Source organism: Ovis canadensis, chromosome 3, assembly GCF_042477335.2.
Source record: "Ovis canadensis isolate MfBH-ARS-UI-01 breed Bighorn chromosome 3, ARS-UI_OviCan_v2, whole genome shotgun sequence".
Lineage (NCBI taxonomy): Eukaryota > Metazoa > Chordata > Mammalia > Artiodactyla > Bovidae > Ovis > Ovis canadensis.
Window position 1 is genome coordinate 99,522,433 of NC_091247.1, and position 21,367 is coordinate 99,543,799.

The 21,367-nt window shown below is 43.1% G+C and overlaps 2 protein-coding genes across 4 annotated transcripts in view; both read right to left on the reverse strand.

Annotated features, from left to right (window-relative positions):
- Positions 1 to 14,345, reverse strand: part of IL18R1 (interleukin 18 receptor 1) — a 37,170-nt gene extending 22,825 nt beyond the window's left edge. The window contains exons 1-5 of one of the 2 annotated variants that reach the window (XM_069583741.1): positions 13,495 to 14,345; positions 6,797 to 6,882; positions 4,707 to 4,950; positions 2,678 to 2,843; positions 1,125 to 1,272 (exon numbers count right to left, since the gene is read on the reverse strand). In XM_069583741.1, coding sequence (XP_069439842.1) covers positions 1,125 to 1,272; positions 2,678 to 2,843; positions 4,707 to 4,950; positions 6,797 to 6,854 — 616 coding nt within the window. In that variant the 5' untranslated portion in view covers positions 6,855 to 6,882; positions 13,495 to 14,345. Of the gene's footprint in view, positions 1 to 1,124; positions 1,273 to 2,677; positions 2,844 to 4,706; positions 4,951 to 6,796; positions 6,883 to 13,494 lie in introns of those variants that run through there. The other variant, XM_069583742.1, reaches the window with a different exon arrangement.
- A 3,450-nt stretch (positions 14,346 to 17,795) lies between these two features.
- IL1RL1 (interleukin 1 receptor like 1) overlaps positions 17,796 to 21,367 on the reverse strand; it is an 80,447-nt gene continuing 76,875 nt past the window's right edge. For both annotated transcript variants that reach the window (XM_069583738.1, XM_069583737.1), the window contains exon 11: positions 17,796 to 19,005. In XM_069583738.1, the coding sequence (XP_069439839.1) occupies positions 18,620 to 19,005 (386 nt within the window). In that variant the 3' untranslated portion in view covers positions 17,796 to 18,619. The remainder of the gene's footprint in view (positions 19,006 to 21,367) is intronic.

Sequence of the window (21,367 nt, forward strand, 5' to 3'; positions counted from 1 at the left end):
TTGTGTCCCACTCTTTGCGACCCCATGGACAATAAAGTCCATGGAATTCTCCAGGCCAGAATACTGGAGTGGGTAGCCTTTCCCTTCTCCAGGGGATCTTCCCAACCCAGGGATCAAACCCAGGTCTCCTGCATTGCAGATTCTTTACCAGCTGAGCCATCATGGAAGCAAAGGTGCAGAGCAGAGGAATGGCTTCAGGGAGCCCAGATTCTTGTATCTTCCCATACACAGAAAAGCACTAAATTCCTCAACTTGTGATATCTAGTTTTCTTTAATTAACAATATTCTTGAGGTTCAGATTACCTGCCCTTTGTTGCAAAACTTCTAACCTGGCTCCCCATTCACCTCCTTGGAGCAGTTCTCTCAGGGTCACTTGAGACGCTGCCTTCTGGGCTTCATAACTCTCAACTTTTAGGTTGTATTTTTTAAGTTGACAACGAATGGTATGCTGCCCACAAGAATGTAGAGCCCAGACTGGTTACTACTGGGCTGATCATGCTGATGCTCGCTTACTTCACCACCAACCAATCAGAAGAATGTCCTCAAGCTGACCACGCCTCCTTTGAAATACAATCTTGAGGGCATTAGCCCACTGTGGCCCCCTTTATCTGGCAAAGCAATAAAGCTATTTCTTTCTACTTCACCTAAAATTCTGTCTCCAAGATTTAATTTAGTGTCAGGGTCCAGAGTTCAGATTTGGCTTTAACTTCTCCTGACTATATATAATTAAATTCCTGAAAACAGTACATTAGTCACTTAATTTCATATTTCCCTGCTTTTCTTACCTCCCAATACTCAGTGTATTGAATAGAGATGTTCAATAAGCAATATTGAGTGAAAGCAGATGCTTAAGAAAAGATTCCACCATGTACTGAAATACCAAATGGAAGAACATCCAAGGTTCACTTATATCAGCTTTCATTATCCACCCTCACTCCATCACTGCAAAATTATTCAGAGTGGAAGATGAGGCCAAAATGATTTTGACCCTTATATGTGAACTAGTGATGTGGTCACAAGTCCAACTAAGTTGCCTTTGCCTTCCTGTATGACTTTAGAAGAAAGGAAACAGTCAATTTTACTAAGACATATTTGTTTCTTCCTGATTCTAAAATTCATCTTACCTCCAACTATTGTAATATTGAAGGTTTTGGTGACGTTGAATAATTTTCCATTATGACGTACGAAAAACACACAGGTATAGTATCCCTGATCTTTATACTCTGCATTCTTTAAAAATGGGTTTTTATTGTTCTCGATCTTTTCACAGTTCTGTTTTAGAAAAAGCAAGTTAAAATACCTTGAGTAAAAATGGTATCCTACGACAAGAATTTAAAATGTTACGTTAAAGATTTTTAGAGACAGAGGGAAAGAGAATGAAAACTAGCAATTTCTGAACAAATGTCTCAGTGATTTGGTACTGCCTCTACTGGAACAATGAAATATACTCCCGTTAGTGAATTGGACCCTGAAACAAAAAGATAAACTAGTGGAATTAGAATGAGGTCTGTAGTTTAGTTAATAATATTGTTCAGTTCAGTTCAGTCGCTCAGTCATGTCCAACTCTTTGCAACCCCATGAACCGCAGCACGCCAGGCCTCCCTGTCCATCACCAACTCCCGGAGTCCACCCAAACCCACGTCCATTGAGTCGGTGATGCCATCCAACCATCTCATCCTCTGTTGTCCCCTTCTCCTCCTGCCCTCAATCTTTCCCAGCATCAGGGTCTTTTCAAATGAGCCAGCTCTTCGCATCAGGTGGCCAAAGTATTGGAGTTTCAGCTTCAACATCAGTCCTTCCAATAAACACCCAGGACTGATCTCCTTTAGGATGGACTGGTTGGATATCCTTGCAGTCCAAGGGACTCTCAAGAGTCTTCTCCAACACCACAGGTCAAAAGCATATTGTATCAGTGCTAATTTCCTGCTCATGACTGTTGAATTATATGGTTATGTATGTATATTGTTAACAAGGATAAGATGAATAAACGGTATATGTGAACAATAAAAAAAGAAAAAAAGAAATACAATCCTATTTCTGGTATTATCATTAGCATTATTAATATTCTGGTATTATCATTAGCATTATTAATATTCTCTGGGAAATAGAGTATGGGGATATTGTAAATGCTTTCATCATTTCCTTTTAATCTCTCTCTTATTTACACAAAGAGAGGGAGGAAGTGGAGGAAGGGGAGAGAGAGAGGGAAAAAAACCACTACCACAAAAATATCCCCGTTTGGGTCAAAACTTTCCACACAACTATTTCTTAATGCTTTTAGCCTAGTTCCATGTATTCAGGACTACCCAACCTAGGGGCTGGTAGTGGAGTGGGGAGCAGAATTACTCTGAGAATCGTGTTCCTAGCACACCAGCCAGCCCCGCTGAAGTCCCTCCCCAGAAGACAGTGGACTGATTAGAAAGGCATAAAGAGGGCTTCATTGGTGATCCAGTGGTTAAGAATCTGACCACCAGTGCAGCTTCAACGTGGGTACTGAACACCTAACCCGGAGCATCCTATGCGGAAGTAGGGTCTCCGACAAGTCAGCTGAGCTGTGCAGACCCAGAGCTTGTATGTTACATGTTATGAGACCAGAATGCTGCACGGCCATCAGACCCTCCTTTTGGAATTTTGTTTTTTTCTATTGTCTTCAGTTAAAATATTTTAAATGCACTACCTTATACAATACCGTTCTATTGACCAGTTGTTGATAGTAATTGTGTTCACAGGCTATCTGCAAAGATTTCTTAACTTCCACAACTTTACTCGTTACCCGTTTCTCAGTAAAACAGCTGTGTTTTGTTCTTGGGATGACATTTAATCTCCAGTCATGAGTATCATTTCTAGAAAATAAAGGTTTAGAGATATTTTATCATTAGGACAGAGATTTTTCAAATACCACTTTTCAGTAACCAATCCAGTGAAAAAATGTTTCCTTATTTTTGTAAAAAGAGACTCATTCATGGATGCCCAAGTCCGGTTCTTCCACTCCAACTGTGAGTTATATAGTCTGCCTTAGTGTGGAAAGGCCCAGCTGTAACCCACTTCTGGAATCACCCCTGTTAAAAGGTCACATAACATTCACAGGTTAATAAGAGATTCTGAATTTCTTTCTGACTCCTGGGAGTTCCTATATGTAAAAACAAACCCCAATGACCTCACTCTGTGCAAAACCACAGAAGTGCAAGTAAGGTTTCACTGCGATGTCTCACTCTGCTCTCAAGGGCTCTGATGATAAATCGGGACTCACTCCAGAGGTGCTCGTGAAGGAATCTACTGTGTGCAGCAGCGGTCCATCACCATGCACCTGTTCCTGAGCTGATTTCTACAGGTCAGTCTCAAATCTCTACAAAAATCCACACATGGAGCTTCCCTGATGGCCAGGTAGTTACAAATTCACATTGCAATGCAGGGGACATGGGTTCAACCCCTAGTCTGGGAAGATTCCACATGCCATGGGGCACCTAAGCCCCATGTGCCACAACTGCTGAAGCCCTCGTGCCCTGGAGCCCGTTCTCTGCGATAAGAGAAGCCAGTGCAACGAGAAGCCTGATCATTGCAACTAGAGAATAGCCCTCACTCACTGCAACTAGTGAAAGTGAGGACCCAGGGCAACCAAAACCAAAAATAAACTAATTTAAAAGAAAACCACACATATGTCATGTACACATAAGTACATACACAACATCACAGAGGTACCAGATTAACACTATATCATCCGTGTTCTCACTAACGGTTCATCACTTAGAATATTTCTTGTCCCAGTTACTCCTTCCCCATCTCACCAAATAAAGTATAAAGAGAACTAAGCTCAGTAATAATCACTGACACGTTCAGTGAGCGGCCGTCATTTCATAGAATTCAGGATTCTTGACTACAGGTATCCTGGAAGACTCTATCCAGGCTTAGTCCGGAGAAGGCTGTGCAAAGTCCATTGGAGGCTCCACTCTCACTGCCCTGGGAGGGAGGTTTGTGATCTTCTGACACACACATCTCTCACCAGCACTGCCATGTGGCTCTCAGTCAACTCCTGAACACTGGACTGGGGGGTGTGTGTTCGTCGCTCAGTCACGTCTGACTCTGTGCAACCCCAGGGACTGTAGCCCACCAGGCTCTTCTGTCCATGGTGTTTCCCAGGCAAGAATACTAGAGTGGCTTGCCATACCCTTCTCCAGGGGATCTTCCCAACCCAGGGATCAAATCCGTGTCTCCCGCACTGGCAGACGTTTCCTTTACCACCGAGCCAACCAAAGAATTATGGCCACCAGGACTAGAGAGTATCTACACCAATTCCAGCCCATCTCCCCATCTGAGGTCATCACCCTGGAATCTGCTCTGCTTCCCGTCATGCTTAGAAACATCATGACGACTGCACCACTTGATTCTTTTGACCGGTGACTTTGGGCAACAGGAGCAGCTGCATTAAAAAATGAATTTCATTGAAGCCTCACTTATCTTTGGCAAGGGTCACCTAAAAGAAAGTCACAGTGAAGCAATCCCCTTTCGTTAACATCACTAAGAAAATAAACATAGGGCAGTATTTAATTCAGTTTTTCAACAATGACGTATTACTTCAAGTTGTAGGAAGAACAGGAAGAAGAAAACATATGGATAATCAGACTTCTCCAGTTATTGTTTATTTGACTTGCCACACCGAGTCCAAGAGTTCTGTGAAATATACCACCACAAAGAGAAGGTATACTCACCCCATTTGGAAGAAGTAAGACCCACTGTCATGCAACTCCACTGGCCAAAACTCCAAAACATAATCACGCAAAAGAATTCTGGGTGAACTGCGCAAGCTCAGGTCCACAGGCCCATGCGATTCATTTTTGTACCATTTTATGGTGGTTGTTTTTTTCTCATGCTTGGGTGAGGATGAGCAATATTTCAGATAGAAAGGTTCCCCTTCGACTGCAGTAATGTGAAGACGTGAGGTACAAGTTTCTTCTAAAGATCAGCAAAGTAAAAGAAAAAAACAGAACAGAATGACAAATGTAAGTTTTCTTCAGATGAAGAAGCTGGATTGGTAAGAACATCCTGGGAAAACTCGCTATCTCATTTCTGTGGGTTCTTATTTTAGGGTCAACCTTTCCAGCGTTAAGAAACAGGAGGTCAATCTCTCTAACAGTAAGGCACTTGCAGAAGGTAAATGAAGACAAAATTTCCAACAGCGTCTCCCAAACAGGAAGATACTGGAACTTAACCTACAGCAGCTGGAAGACAAATAAATGCACGTTGTCTCTTGAGAGAGAAAATGTTACTCATGACAGTCACCAAGGTCACAGTGTTGCCACACTTACCCTGAAACATCCCAGTTGAGGCATCACCATGGGGAAAAAAAAAAGAAACCTAGAAACCTCAGAGTTTCCCACCTAAATCATCAGAAGTCTCATGGGTCCTGTTTTCAACCTGTCTACCTAACCAGTCCCCAGGCAAGGGAGAGGATGGTTAAAAGTATGCTTATGTGTGTGTAAATCCATTACTTCTCTAGGTTATCATGTGGATAATCAATAATTGACTCATATAATTCATATTGATGATTAATTCATATTGACTTACTCAAATCTGGGTCACTTCTCCTTTCTGAGCTCTCTCTCTCCTTCCCTCTTTCTCAACTAATCCAGACACTTCGGCTTTAGGGATTTATCGGATCCTTTGGGTCATCCTGAGTCACCTCTCCCCTCCTTCCTCACTTCCAATAGTTCAAAGTAGGCAGGAATGGACTTTTTCCCTATCCTGTCTTCTGGAAGCTCCCTTTGACTGCATTTTGAACATGAGAACCCGTACGTTGAACCAAGCAGTTCTCTGGGGGGGATACAAAGTATGTGCTATCTCTATAGCCAGGGTTTATTTTTCAAAGCGACTGTCTGGTTTTAATTCAGTGTTGTGAACCACGAGGTAGACAGGAAGTGGCTCCAATGGCAGAAGCATTCTTTGAAAACATGGCTGTCAAAACAACCTCGAAGCACAGCACACAATGAACATCAATCTTGCTTCTGGTGGTTGTTGCGAAATCTTTACCTTACAGCTCAGGACCTCAGCTTAGAAGGTGTGATACCGTGTAAATGAGGGTGTTAGTTTTAACTGACACCTCAAAGGATGGTAAGTCAGTAAAAGCTTGATATATTTTCCAGTTTAAGAGATATAACCTACATATGCGTGCTTGCTAAGTAGCTTCAGCCGTGTCTGCCTCTTTGTGACCCTATGAAATGTGGCCCGTCAGACTCCAGTGTCCATGGGATTTCCCAGGCAAGAATTCTGGAGTGGGCAGCCATTCCCTCCTCCAGGGGATCTTCCCCACCCAGGGATTAAACCCAGGTCTTCTGCTTGGCAGGCAGATTCTTTACTGTTGAGCTACCAGGGAAACCCCAGGGAGCCATGATATAACCTCCCTTTGAGATGGAAATCACATGTGAAAAACTTTGTAAAAATCAGTGACAAGGATGGTTGTCATCTCTTTGGTTTCAAATAACATGAAGCCAATTTTAATCTCAGACAAACGTATTTCAGAATAAAAGTTTTCGCTTCCTGCTCTCTATATAAACTCCCAGGGTTGAATCTTTCCTTTATCAGTAACCTCACGTGAGTTTTTACTTGATTCCATTCCTATGAATCTCTCATTTTCTATGCCAGGGATATCAAAGGGTTGGTAATTTTCTAAAGTAAAATTTTAAATCACAATTTTTAATAAGTTCAACATCTTTAGTAACCACCTCCACATAAATAAGTAAAACGTTGATATTCCCTCTAGAACACCAATGAAGCAAGCTTGTGATTGATTATAATTACTAACCTGAGGTGCTTATAAACATAAGTACCCAAACTGTCAGGAGTATTTCTCTACAATGCATGTTTAGGATTCTGCTTCAAACGGCTTCTCTGGAAAACAGAATAAAACAGATTCAGCCAAGACTTTCAAACAAAAGCATACCTGTTTCACGAAGGAGGTTTTCAAAGTCTTCTGGCATACAGGCTAAAAATTTAGCTCAGAAAATGTTCACATCCCTTCATACAGTCACCAGTGTTCCTTAGAACTTTCAGCTATGTAGAATTAATAAAAATTTCAAGGCAATTCAGGAGGAATACCTAAAAATGCAAATTTCTAAGACGGCCTGCTGTATTTTAGGTCTGGTCCACTAAATCTGACCTCAAAGGTCAAAGGTGAGTACAACAGTATTTCCAGAAAATCCACTATCCTGTGAATGAGAAGTTTGCATGTGTGGGAGTGTGTGTGTATGTCCATTGAAGCTTCTCTTTTTTTCCCTCCCACTATACCAAAATATTCATCACAAACTTCATATGGGTTGAATTCTTAAATATTGACCTTTTTCTTTTCAGAACTAAGTTTTTCACAAATTAGGAGCTCCGTTTATCTTGCTCATCACTGTATCACTAAAGTCAATGGCTCCCACACAGTAAGCATACTTGTTTAAAAGGAAGAGGTGTGTCTATACTCACATAACCATAGAAAAACTCCCAAACTTCAAAGTTTTATACAATCCAGATGCCTAAGCAAAATGGACTCAATGAACTCCAATCTGTGTTGAATTTTGATGCTAATCCAACCCATCTTTTGTTTGACTGATTATAATACAAATTGAGAGAGAATACAAAAATAGGTGCACTGGGGTTCATAGGTCAAGACTGAATATCTCATAAACAAAACCCATGCTCCTTATATATTGCACACCTGTAAAGGAAGCGAAACACGGTGGAAAGAGTTTGGAGTTGGGGACATACAAAACTGGGCTGGCATTCCTGCTGAGTCTTCACAGGCTGTGCAACCTTGAGCAAGTTACTCAGAAGTCACAAGGCTTATTTGCTCATTACCAAAATAGTGTCGATAAGAAGGCCTATCTCCAAAAAGCACTGAGCGATTAAATGAGCAAGTCTTTATGAAGGATTCCTAAAGGTGTGGTAGTCTCTGTACCCCAAATAATTCTTTCACTAATCGCCACTCAGTTCAGTTCAGTTCATTTCAGTCGCTCAGTCGTGTCCGACTCTTTGCGACCCCATGAATCGCAGCACGCCAGGCCTCCCTGTCCATCACCAGCTCCCGGAGTCATGTCGACCCAAACCCATGTCTATCGAGTCGGTGATGCCATCCAACCATCTCATCCTCTTCTCCTTCCACCTTCAATCTTTCCCAGCATCAGGGTCTTTTCCAATGAGTCAGTTCTTCACATCAGGTGGCCAAAGTATTGGAGTTTCAGCTTCAGCATCTGTCCTTCCAATGAATATTCAGGACTGACTTCCTTTAGGATAGACTGGTTGGATCTCCTAGCTGTCCAAGGGACTCTCAAGAGTCTTCTCCAACACCACAGTTCAAAAGCATCAATTCTTCTGCACTCAGCTTTCTTTGTAGTCCAACTCTCACATCCATACATGACTACTGGAAAAACCAGAGCCTTGACTAGACAGACCTTTGTTGGCAAAGTAATATCTCTGCTTTTTAATATGCCGTCTTGGTTGGTCACAACTTTTCTTCTAAGGAGTAAGCATCTTTTAATTTCGTGGCTACAGTCACCATCCGCAGTGATTTTGGAGCCCCCCAAAATAAAGTCTGTCACTGTTTCCCCATCTATTTCCCATGAAGTGATGGGACCAGATGCCATGATCTTCGTTTTCTGAATGTTGAGTTTTAAGCCAACTTTTTCACTCTCCTCTTTCACTTTCATCAAGAAGCTCTTAGAATATTGTTAATGCCTGAATTCTCAATGAAGTTTAATGGCTAACCTGCCAAACAATTCACATTAAGTCTTAGGAATAACATCATCAAGGCTTTGATGTAATTTCTGAGAGAGAATACTCAATCATGTAAAGACAAAGGAATATAGTATGAGTGGAAAGTACCAACTGATCATAACCAAATTAGAATACACCTATGGTTTGAAATCAATCCGTCGACCACACACAGACGCAATTTTATTATTAACACTATCCTCTTATCTCAGGTAGAATGAAAAGCTTCATTTCCTCTGGTTGAGGTCAACACAGTCTTGTAAAGGACACTGCTGGGGTTTTTTTTGGTTTGTTTTATTTTTAAAATTTTCAAGGTCTGCTAAGAGATGAAGTTATTATGAGATTATTTAGCATTCTGATGATTTAACTCTGAGTTTCAATATGCAACATGTGAAGAACCCAGTATACAGATTAGCCGGTATTTGCACTGCTCTCTGTATATGTATATACAAAAATTTTAATGTGCTTATTATGGATTTAAAACATTAAGATATTAAATTATGAAAGTCATTTCCAAAAGAAAAGCTATTCTGATAAATGTCATAGACACCCTGCTACTTATCAATAAGATATATTTAGGAGGATATAAGTATTACATTTCTTACATGGAGGGAGTTTGGTGGGTATTTTTAGTGTTATGTTTGATGTTGATACCAATTTTTTTTTTTTGCCTTTTCATAATTTAAAAATTTTTCTTTTTATTTCTTTCTTTGAAAAAAATTTTCTGATTTCTAAAGTAATGTATTCCAATTATGAAACACTTATAAAATAAAGATTGAAAAGAAGAAAATAATTTCAATGTGCACCATACTTTAGCATTGGTTCATACTTCTTTCTGTATATTTTCAAATAATTAAGATTTAAAATCATCTCACATCCTGCAGTTACTACTTAATGAAATATCCTTTTCCTGTGTCAAAAAAGACTCTTTGTTATGAATTTAACTACCATGTGATATTCCTTTTATGGATATTTTATAATTCACAAGATATGTTTTACTATAAAATGACTCTGTGGCCATCTTCTTGTGTATGGCAGCATAGGTCAGTTTTTGGTGTACAGCCACAAACTGTACATTTTAAACAACTAAGTTTTATTGGAGTATAGTTGCTTCCCCTAGAGTAAGAAACGGCAGCCCACTCTGGTATTCTAGCCCGGAAAATTCCGTGGACTGAAGAGCCTGGGAGGCTGTGGTCCATAGGGTCACAAGGAGTGGGGCCTGACGGAAGCGACAGCCGACACCCAGTTGCTTCACAGTGCGTCAGTTTCCACCGCACAGCAGAGGGAATCAGCTCTACGCAAACACATATCCCCGGTTTGTTTTTTTAAATTTCCTTCCCATTTAGGTCCTGACAGGGCACTGAGTAGAGTTCCCTGTGGTCTACAGTAGGTTCTCATTAGTTATCTATTTTTATACAGACAGTCATACAGAGCGAAGTAAGTCAGTAAGAGGAAAACAAATGTCAAAGATGAATCCATATACGTGGATCCTGAAAAAAACTGGTACGGATGATCTTATTTACAAAGCAGAAAGAGACAGACGTGGAGAACAAACATATGGATACCAACGGGAAAAAGCAGTGTGTGGGATGAATGAGGAGATTGGGATTGACCCATATACACTATTGATACCATGTATAAAATAGATAACTCTTTCTACCCTTTAGCAGCTGAATAACACTGGGCTGGTCGCTTACCATCTCTGTTCCTCAATCACTTTATCCATGAAAGGGAATAACAATACTACCTCCCAGAAATGTTGTGAAGGTTCCACGAGCTACCGCTGCAAAGTGTCTGGTGAGTGATAAATACCACTGAGCTATTATTACCGGTTGGCCAAAAAGTTCATTCAGGGTTTCCTGTAACAGTGTATGGAAAAACCAGAAGGAACTTCTTGGCCAATCAAATATTTTTCTATATTTCTTATTTTTTCCTTGGTGCTACTATATGGCAATATAGCTATGAGTCAAAGACTATATTCTAAACATGATAAATGCATACCACCAACTGTACCCAGAAATGTAGTAATTCATACCCCTCACCAGCACAAGACCTGAGCCTCCCTGGTGGCTCAGGTGGTAAAGAATCTGCCTGCAATGCAGGAGACCCTTGGTCAGAAAGATCCCTTGGAGAAGGGAATGGCAACCCACTCCAGTATTCTTGCCTGGAAAAACAGATGAGCCTGGTGGGCTACAGTCCACGGGGTCACAAATGAGTCAGACATGACTGAGAGGCTAACACATCAGCACAAAACAATATTCCTCTACTATACCCACATTAGCATTGAGTTCTCCCCTTCTTTAAATCTGATTGGAAATTTAAATTGGTAAAATAGTATCTCATGACTTATTATCCTGCATTTCTATTGATATAAATGAGGCAAAATACCAATCATGTATTTTCAGCTATTTTATATCCCTGTCTTCATGCTTCTTTTATCCAGTTCTTAAATTTTTAAGAAATTTGTTGCAAATTTTCAATTTGTTGCATAGCTTTCCCTTTCAATCCCTGTTTTGATGTCTTAACGTATGGACAATTTTATATGTATGCATTCAAATCTATCATTCTTTTGCTTTGTAATTTTTTTTTTTTTTGGTTGAGCTATGTGGCACATGGGATCTTATCAATAGTTCCCTGGCCAGGGATCAAACCAGTGCTCCCTTCCAGCCCATCCAAGGCATTGGAAAATCGGGTTCCAGATCCCAGGACAGCAGCACCAAATGGGTGTGATGTATCAATAATACACTGAGCCCAGGTACCTGCATCTGAAGAACAGCCCAGGCATCTATTTGCCAACTGCTATATAGACACTTATTCCTTGGAAGAAAAGTTATGACCAACCTAGATAGCATATTCAAAAGCAGAGATATTACTTTGCCGACTAAGGTCTGTCTAGTCAAGGCTATGGTTTTTCCAGTGGTCATGTATGGATGTGAGAGTTGGACTGTGAAGAAGGCTGAGCACCGAAGAATTGATGCTTTTGAACTGTGGTGTTGGAGAAGACTCTTGAGAGTCCCTTGGACTGCAAGGAGATCCAACCAGTCCATTCTGAAGGAGATCAGCCCTGGGATTTCTTTGGAAGGAATGATGCTAAAGCTGAAACTCCAGTACTTTGGCCACCTCATGCGAAGAGCTGACTGATTGGAAAAGACTTTGATGCTGGGAGGGATTGGGGGCAGGAGGAAAAGGGGACGACAGAGGATGAGATGGCTGGATGGCATCACTGACTCAATGGACGTGAGTCTGAGTGAACTCCGGGAGTTGGTGATGGACAGGGAGGCCTGGCATGCTGCAATTCATGGGGTCGCAAAGAGTCAGACACAACTGAGTGACTGAACTGAACTGTACAGCCGCTGGGGCTCTAAAACCCTGGGAGGCACCTCAGATCAAGGCAAAGGTTTTGAAATTAGGAAAATGTAGGAGTGAATCTGGGAATCTGTTACTTAGTAGCTGGATGCCCTTGGGTAAACTACCGAACCTAGGGCCCCCTCCTTTTAAGAAGCATGCTTCACCACTGTTGACAATAGCCAGGATGTGGAAACAACCTAAACCCGTCCAGTGACGGATGAACGGATAAAGATGTGGTGCTACACAGAATACTGAAGCAAAGTGAAGTCACTCGGTCGTGTCCGACTACTTGCAACCCCATGGGCTGTAGCCTACCAGCCTCCTCCGTCCATGGGATTTTCCAAGCAAGAGTACTGGAGTGGGTTACATGGAATAGTACTCAGCCACTAAAAGGAATGCAATAGGGTCATTTGTCGAGACGTGGATGGGCCTAGAGTCTGTCATATAGAATGAAGTAAGTCAGGAAGAGAAAAGCAAGTATCATATATTAACGTATATATGTGGAATCTTGAAAAACGGTTCTGATGAACCTGTTTCCGAGGCAGGACTACAGACACAGACAGAGAGAACTGGCATGTGGACACAGAGGGAGGGAAGGGAGGATGGGACGAATTGAGATTAGGGTTGACATATACACACTATCATGTATTAAATAGGTAACTAGTGGGAGCCTGCTGCACAGTACAGGGAGCTCAGCTCAGTGGTCTGTGATGACCGAGAGGGGGAAGGGGCAGAGAGGCTCAGGAGGGAGGGGGTATATGTATACGTACAGCCGACTCACTTTATTGTACAGCAAAACCAACACAACCTCGTAAAGCAATTACACCCACCCCGCCCCCAAAAAAGAATAGGAGGCATACTTCATTTGGCCTGTAGGAGGCTGAATCGAAAACGAGGCATCTAAACGTTTTCTGCACAGTGTCAGACACGAGCAACTGCTTGATAAATGAAAACTCTCACTTCCTTTCCCTATTCTCACCTTCCTAGAAAAAAAAAATTGGGACGGTTTTAGACTCTAAAATTATACTATCAGGGAAAGTTGATGGTGAATCACCAATTATTCATGCAAGTATGCACATGTGCTTAATATTTAAAATTATATGCATAACATATATAATGGGGTTCTCTGGTGGCTCAGCGGTAAAGAATCCACCTGCAATGCAGGAGACACACAGGCGACTCCGTTCTATCTGTTCTTGCCTGGAGAATTCCACGGACAGAAAAGCCTGGCGGGGCTACAGTAGGGTCGCAAACAGTCAGACACGACTGAGCGACTAACACTTTCATACATCGTCATATTTAACTGATCTTTCAGAAACGCTGCCCCAGAGGCTGGCCGCCCCCTTGGCAGCAGAGGAAAAGTGGAAGAAGGTGAAAGTGATTAAGACAGGTCTTTCTTACCGTCAGAAGGGGTCCAGAGGCTAGGGCGGGGGCTTCCTCCACACCGTTCAGATCGCGGAGGCAGGCGAGAAACAATACTTGCTGCCTTTCTCCCACCGTGAAAGAAGAAAGGAGCCGCAAGTGCAATTAAAGAGAAGGCTGAAAAAGAAAAGAAAAAGAAAAAGAAAAAAAGGAACGGAAAGTATGAAGACAGAGAGAGTCTGGCAGAACTCAGCTGCGAGTGGGGTGCTCGCTGCTCCTGTTCCGCGGCCGGGGGACGTGTCCTTGGTCTGGGACGCTCCCCGTCCGGGTTTGCTCTGGTCACGATTCTTCGAGTCTGGCTTCTCCTCCGTGGGGGCGCTCCGGGTCCGGGGTTCTCCCAGTTTGGGGATGCTCCTCGGATGGGGGCGCTTAGAGTCCCGGGTGTTCCAGGTTCTGCGCGTTCTGGGTCCTGGGTGTCCCGGTCCGCGGCGCACCGGGAGCGGAGTGCGCGCTCCTCGCCGCGCTCGGGGTACAGGCTCCAGTCGCTGGGCGCCCCGCCCTTGGGTTCCGGGGAGCGGCTCGCTGGAGCCGGGAGCCGAGGGGGCAGAGGAGGCTGCGGCGAGGGGCGGCGCGCCTAGGTCCCCGAAGCTGGCGAGCGGCCCCCGGGGCCAGGAGGGGGCGCGCCGGGGCAGCTCCTACGCACCCTGGGCGCAGCGGGCAGCTGGCACCAAAGCCCCGGAGTCTGTCTTTGGACTGAGAGCATTTGCGCTTTAGGGGAAGGGGCTGGGCCGGCAGGCGACCCCATGGAGGCAGAAGAGGAGTCCTAACCCTGAGGGCCCGGCTTCCCCGAGGCTAACCAAAGGTGCGGAGGACTTGGTGTTTCAAGCTCTGGGGTCCTGGCTGGGTCCTAAGGCTTTTTGCTAAGCTTGATGGATGGGCGTTCCCTCTTGGGAAGTAGAAGAGAAGCACAGAGGTGTTAAATTGAAATTTTTAAAAGAGTTAGAAGAAAAGGAGGCTAAAGGAGAAGGTGTGTTTAAGTTTTTATGGTGTGGTGTGAGAAATGGAACATTTCCTGCCATATCAGTAAATAAGGATGTCACAGACATCCGCTATTTCAGCCCTCCAATGTGAGCCCTAAGGTCACTCTGAAAGGAAATGAGTGCCATTCGGAGGAGCCTGGTGGGCTGCAGTCCATGGGGTCCCTAAGTCAGACACGACGGAGCGACTTCACTTTCACTTTTCACTTTCATGCATTGGAGAAAGAAATGGCAACCCACTCCAGTGTTCTTGCCTAGAGAATCCCAGGGATGGGGGAGCCTGGTGGGCTGCCGTCAATGGGGTTGCACAGAGTTGGACAGGACTGAAGCGACTTGGCAGCAGCAGCAGGTGTCAGCAGTATGTAGCCGCTCCCTAAGGTGAACCTTGAGGCACTTCAGGACGTGCACACACAGGATATGACCCTCAGACAGATGAGATGCGCATCAAAGGAATGATTTTAGTGAGCCCAGACTCTTGCATCTTCCCACACATAGAAAAGAGCTAAATTCCTTAACCTGAAGCATCTGGTTTCTTTAATTAACAGTAATCGTTTGATGTTCCCAACTACCCCTCCTTGGTTGCAAAACTCCTAAATATCGTAGCTCCTCCCCTCACTTCCTCACAGCAGTTTCTCAGAACTATCTGAAATGCTATCTCCGGAGTGCAGTCCTCATTTGCCCCCAACACAACCTGAACTCTCAACTCCCGCATTGTGCATTTTTTTAAAAAATCAGCAGATGGAACTCAGGATGTATTTTTAGACTGGCCTGTGATTATATCTTTCAAACAAAAATGAGAAATGAAACCCATGGCAGACAGGTAAATGGTTTAAAGAGAGTGATTTTCATTCTTTTTATCCAATCAAAGTCATTCATCTAATAAAAGAGAAAAACCATAGGATTTCTCAAAAATGCAACCAAAAAGCAACTGGCGATATTCAATACTGTTTCTTGATTAATAACACTAGGAAAATTGGGAACAGAAGGGACCATTCTTACTCTGATGAAGAACACCTATAAGAAAGCTATGTGTAACTACATAATAGTGAAACCCTTGGCACTTTCCTAAGATGGGGAATAAGATAAAGATGTCAGCTCTCACCTAAGACAATCATTTTGTAATTAGTAAAGAAATAAAAATAAAAGGCATAAAGATTGGAAAGGAAGCAATAAAACTACTGGTTTTAGCAGAGGGCATAATTTTATGTTGATCACCCTTTGAAATCTATAAGAAAAGCCTGTTGGAAAAAAATTAATGAATTTATCAAGATTGTAAAATACAAGGTGAATATATAGAAATCGATTGTGTAGTGGGAATTTCTAATAATGTACTTTCACAGCTTTGAGAAATTTCACAGAAATAGCACCTGGAAAAATAGCATATATTAAGAAACTATGTTAATGATTATCTTTCATGTTTTCCTTAAGAATAATCTCCTTGTTACAAGCCCCAAGGCCAGACCCAGAGGGAGTATGACTGGGATTGTAAAAGCATGATTTTGGAATGCTAGTCAATGTCAGGCACTAACACTGCCTACGCACTTGCTAATTGTTCCCAAGACTAGCTCAAAAGGGAAAGGCCTGGGGTAAACACAAGGAGATCTGGGCTTTGTCAGTGTGGTGCATGACATTTAGGAGTACATTATTAATACAGCATGTGTCTTGAGAAAGATAAGATCTGAGAAAATCTTGTAGTCTGCAATTAGGAATAAAAGCTGGACTCAGAGTGGACTCTTAACCTCAGTCCAATAGAGGCTGCAGATCCACTGACCCATTGCACCAGATTTCGTGTTCTGTCTTCATTCTCATCACTTGCTACCAGACCATTAGTGCAACAGATTGCAATCCTATATACTAAAAATGGAAATTTGGAAAATGAACTTTGCTAGAAAGATACCACTTACCAAAGCAAAAAAATCAAATACCAAAGGATATTATTTTTCAAAGATACGCAAGATATCTACTATGAAATCTACAAAATACTGCTAGGAGACAGGAAATACCTCAGTGAATGGGGGGCTAGACCATGTCTATGAATGGGAGACTCATTGTTAAGATATCTATTCTCCACAAACTACAGAATTTATAGAGTCTGTATATTCAGTCATAAAAGGAGTTTTCAAAAAAACTGAAACATTCTAAAAATCATATGAAAATGTAAACCATCTAAAAAGGCAGAACAATCTTAAAGAAAAGAGAGGAATCAAACCAACTTGAAGGTTTACAACAAGGCAATAGTAATCTTGGTAGTGTGATATTAGCATGAGCATACACGTGGAAAATAAAAAGAACAGATCGAGACATATATAGTCTGGGCTTCCCTTGTGGTCCAGCTGGTAAAGAATCTGCCTGCAATGCGGGAGACCTGGGTTTGATCCCTGGGTTGGGAAGATCCCCTGGAGAAGGGAAAAGCTACCCACTCCAGTATTCTGGCCTGGAGAATTCCATGGACTTGTATAGTCCAAGAGGTCACAAAGAGTCAGACATGACTGAGCAAATTTCACTTTCACATATATATAGTCTATAGCTATTTAACCAAGATACCATGTCAGTTCAGTAGGGAATGAAAAGTATTTTTACAAATGCTGCTGAAGTAACTGGTTATCCCTATGGGGGGATATTTCTACATACAAATATTAATCTATGATAGACCATAGACTTAAACATAAAAGCTTGAATCATATACAGTTCATAACAGTACATAAGACAAATTTTCCATGACCTTGGGATAAGCAAAAAAAAAAAATATTTTTTTTTAGGACACAGAAAACACTATCCATGTAACAAAAATGGATAAGTTGGGCATAATCAAAATTTTAAATGTCTGCTAATCAATTGGTGATTTAAAAAATGAATAGGTAAACCTGGAAAAATTCTTACTTTACTTCTCTCTGAAAAGGAACTGCCTCTCCCAAAGAGACTAGTAAGGTGAGAATTGTCAGCAGACATTTGAAACTTTTATTACATCCAGTTTTTCAGTTTCTTTTATTATGGAGCTAGGGAAGAGATTATTTTCAATTCCCTGTTATAATATCCCATGTATTTGCTATAGAAAGTTTCCAGATTTGGCTTTATGCTTTCAAGTAGTTAATTCAAAGAAGGAAATAAAATCAGTTCCAAAATATCCTGTGTTCATGAATCAGAAAAGCCTCTGTCATTCTAGGTGGTAGTGAATCTGGAAAGAATTTACTATTTACAGCAGTGGTCCCCAACTTTGTTGGCACCAAGGACCGGTTTCATGAAAAACAATTTTTCCATGGACGGGGGGCCAGGAGGGGGATGGTTTAGAATGATTCAAGCACATTACATTTCTTGTGCACTTTATTTCTATTGTTATTACATCAGCTCCACCACAGAGCATCAGGCATTAGATCCCAGAGATTGGGGACCTCTGCTTAAGAGGACATAGAATGAAATCCACATTATAAGAAAATGTCATAACAAGTTGTCACTATTTAGTGAATTCTTACTCCTGTCTAAATACTTTTATTTCTCATTTGATTAGCACAGAAATACAAGGAGTTTGGTATGATTATTCCCACTTCTCTCATATGAAATAAATTTTAGAATCAAAACTAACCAATATAATAATCATTGGATAATTGAGTAAGGTACACCAACAGATTCGGCAGTGTTGAGATGATAAAAATTAAGCATCTGGTTAAATAAACTCGAACACGTTCTGGCAGAGTGAGGAAGATTTAATACCAGTGTTCCGCTGGACATGATGAGTGTTCTTTAAGATTACATGAACATTTAATTCTAAAACGTTCAAAATAGGTTCAAAATATGTAACATAGACAAGGAATACAGAGAGAGAGAGAATGAGAGAGTGAGAGAGAGGAAGAGTAGCTAGAAGATGCTGAACCACAATGGAGAAGGACTAGCCAAGGGAGACGGAATGTGAGGTTAGGAGTCAGGGAGCTTGAGGCTGAAACTCCCTGGGCATTTTGCGTGCACCCGGAATCAGGGAAGCGGAAGTAAACTTAGAGCACGAAGCCTGAGGTCTGAGAGCCCTCCGCTATAGTCCTATTTCTGGAGCTCAGTGTCTGGTACCGCAGCGTGACCCAGTTAGGACAAATTCGGATCCACAACACGGGATGCATTCGCCGTCAAAGCAAGCACTACTACCCCTGGGCACTCAAGGATGCCAAGCTTGGAGTTCTCCTGGGGAGTCGACTTGGCACCAGTGGCATGCGGTACCTTACGTGTTTCCAGAACTTGGAATTCAGGGACCGCTTGTTGGCCACGTGGTCCTCCCTCCACTTGATGGTCCCCTGCACTTTGATGAGATGCTTAAGGGAGTCCTGAAGCTCCTCAAACTGCAGGCCGCCAGGCGGGCACAGAGCCTCCATTTCAATGAGGATGGCCTTGGAGTCCTGCTGAATGAGGGCGCTGTGCAAGGCGATCTCCCGCTCGTAGGCGAACTCTTTGCTGTGCACGATCTCGGGAGTGAGGATGAAGAGATGCCGCCTGCTCATCCGGATGCTGGTCTCCACTGTGCTGGCTACATCTGGTGATAAAAGACATGGCGGAAGAGGTAAGAACCCGCACACCACGGTCACCGCGCGAATGTCAGGCCCTCTCCTCTCCCAGGCAGAGCAGTCCAGAGTTCTTCAGCTCAGGGGGAACCTACAGTTACATAGCAGGAGACTTGGAATTCAGGTTCACTGTCTACACGTTGTGGCTTCCCTGGTAGCCCATCTGGTGAAGAACCCGTCTGCAAATCGGGAGACCCCGGTCAGTCCCTGATTCGGGAAGATCCCCTGGAGAAGGGAACAACTACCCGCTCCAGGATTCTTGCCTGGAGAATTCCATGGACAGAGGAATTATCTACACATTATCTTCCTAGAATATTAGTTTACATATTGCAAAAGGACTTAGAATTGTTAAAATTTTTAAATTTTTAATTGGAGGATAATTGCTTTACAATGTTGTGTTAATTTCTTCTGTACAACAACATGAATCAGCCATCAGTTCAGTTCAGTTCAGTTGCTCAGTGGTGTCCAACTCTTTGCGACTCCATAAATCGCAGCACGCCAGGCCTCCCTGTCCAGCACCAGCTCCTGGGGTTCACTCAAACTCACGTCCATCCAGTCTATGATGCCATCCAGCCATCTCATCCTCTGTCATCCCCTTCTCCTCCTGCCCCCAATCCCTCCCAGCATCAGAGTCTTTTCCAATGAGTCAACTCTTCGCATGAGGTGGCCAAAGTACTGGAGTTTCAGCTTTAGCATCATTCCTTCCAAAGAAATCCCAGGGTTGATCTCCTTTAGAATGGACTGGTTGGATCTCCTTGCAGTCCAAGGGACTCTCAAGAATCTTCTCCAACACCACAGTTCAAAAGCATCAATTCTTTGGCTCTCAGCCTTCTTCACAGTCCAACTCTCACATCCATACATGACCACTGGAAAAACCATAGCCTTAACTAGACAGACCTTTGTTGCCAAAGTAATGTCTCTGCTTTTCAATATTCTATCTAGGTTGGTCATAACTTTTCTTCCAAGGAGTAAGAGTCTTTTAATTTCATGACTGTAGTCACCATCTGCAGTGATTTTGGAGCCCCCCCAAAATCAAGTCTGACACTGTTTCCACTGTTTCCCCATCTATTTCCCATGAAGTGATGGGACCGGATGCCATGATCTTCTTTTTCTGAATGTTGAGCTTTAAGCCAACTTTCTCACTCTCCTCTTTCACTTTCATCAAGAGGGTTTTTAGCTCCTCTTCACTTTCTGCCATAAGGGTGGTGTCACCTGCATGTCTGAGCCACAAGTATACACATATCCCATCCGTCTTGACTTCCCTAATGGCTTAGACGTAAAGCGTCTGCCTACAATACAGAAACTCAGCTTCGATCCCTGGGTGGGGAAGATCCTCTGGAGAAGGAAATGGCACCCCACTCCAGTACTGTTGCCTGGAAAATCCCATGAGAGGAGCCTGGACAGTCCATGGGGTCACTAAGCATCGGACACGGCTGAGCGACTTTACTTCACTTACTTCGTCCGTCTTGAGCCTCCCGCCCACCCGTGCTTCACCCCATCCTCTAGGTCATCACAGGGCACCCAGCTGAGTCCCCTGTGCTGTACAGCAGCTTCCCGCCAGCGGCCTATTTGATACGTTGTAATGTGTATACTTCCATGCCGCTCTCACTCTGACTTAGAATTTTAACTCTCTTGTTGAAGAGCGCAAACTCAGGAACCTTTGCTTCTCTGAACTGACTCAAGTCTCCAGGAAGCCTTGGATCCACTTTGCTCCCCCCTCCCCCAACCCCCAATAGTCTCTTTTTTAGAAGCTAATTTGATTCGAACTAGGAAGATCTTAAGCAAGATGAGATCCGTTTGTCAAGTCAGTGTTTATGGACCATCACCTCTACGGTGATTTCCCTTAACTCCTGGGTGGACTGAAAACATGAAACACGCAGCTGTCAAAGCAAGGAGGGACGAGAGTGATGAAGGAAGCACAACCATGAATAATAATGATAATAAAAAAAGTCAGACATTCTTAGAGAGCAGGGGCCAGAGACAGCCAGTCCACAGGGTTGGAATCAAGAAATCAGTGTCAAACGGTGCCAGCCAGAGACCTTGTGTCAGTGGGTCCTAACAGAAATCTCGGAATACTTGGGAGCACGGAGTGGAGAGAGTTTAATGAAAGGACAGCTTATAAAAGATGTGAGCAGAGCCAAGGGAAATCAGCGAGAGATGCGCAGACCTCCACACCTGGTGACCTTAGAGAGTGACAGTCACCCTCCAGGTGTGAAGGGTGGGAACGGTTATGGAGCCCAAGCCAACAGGAGCCAGTGCTCAGCAGGGAGAAGCACGGCCACCAAGGCTGCCCCACCCGGAGGGGCCCAGGGGTATACCCTGCCCTCCGAGCCC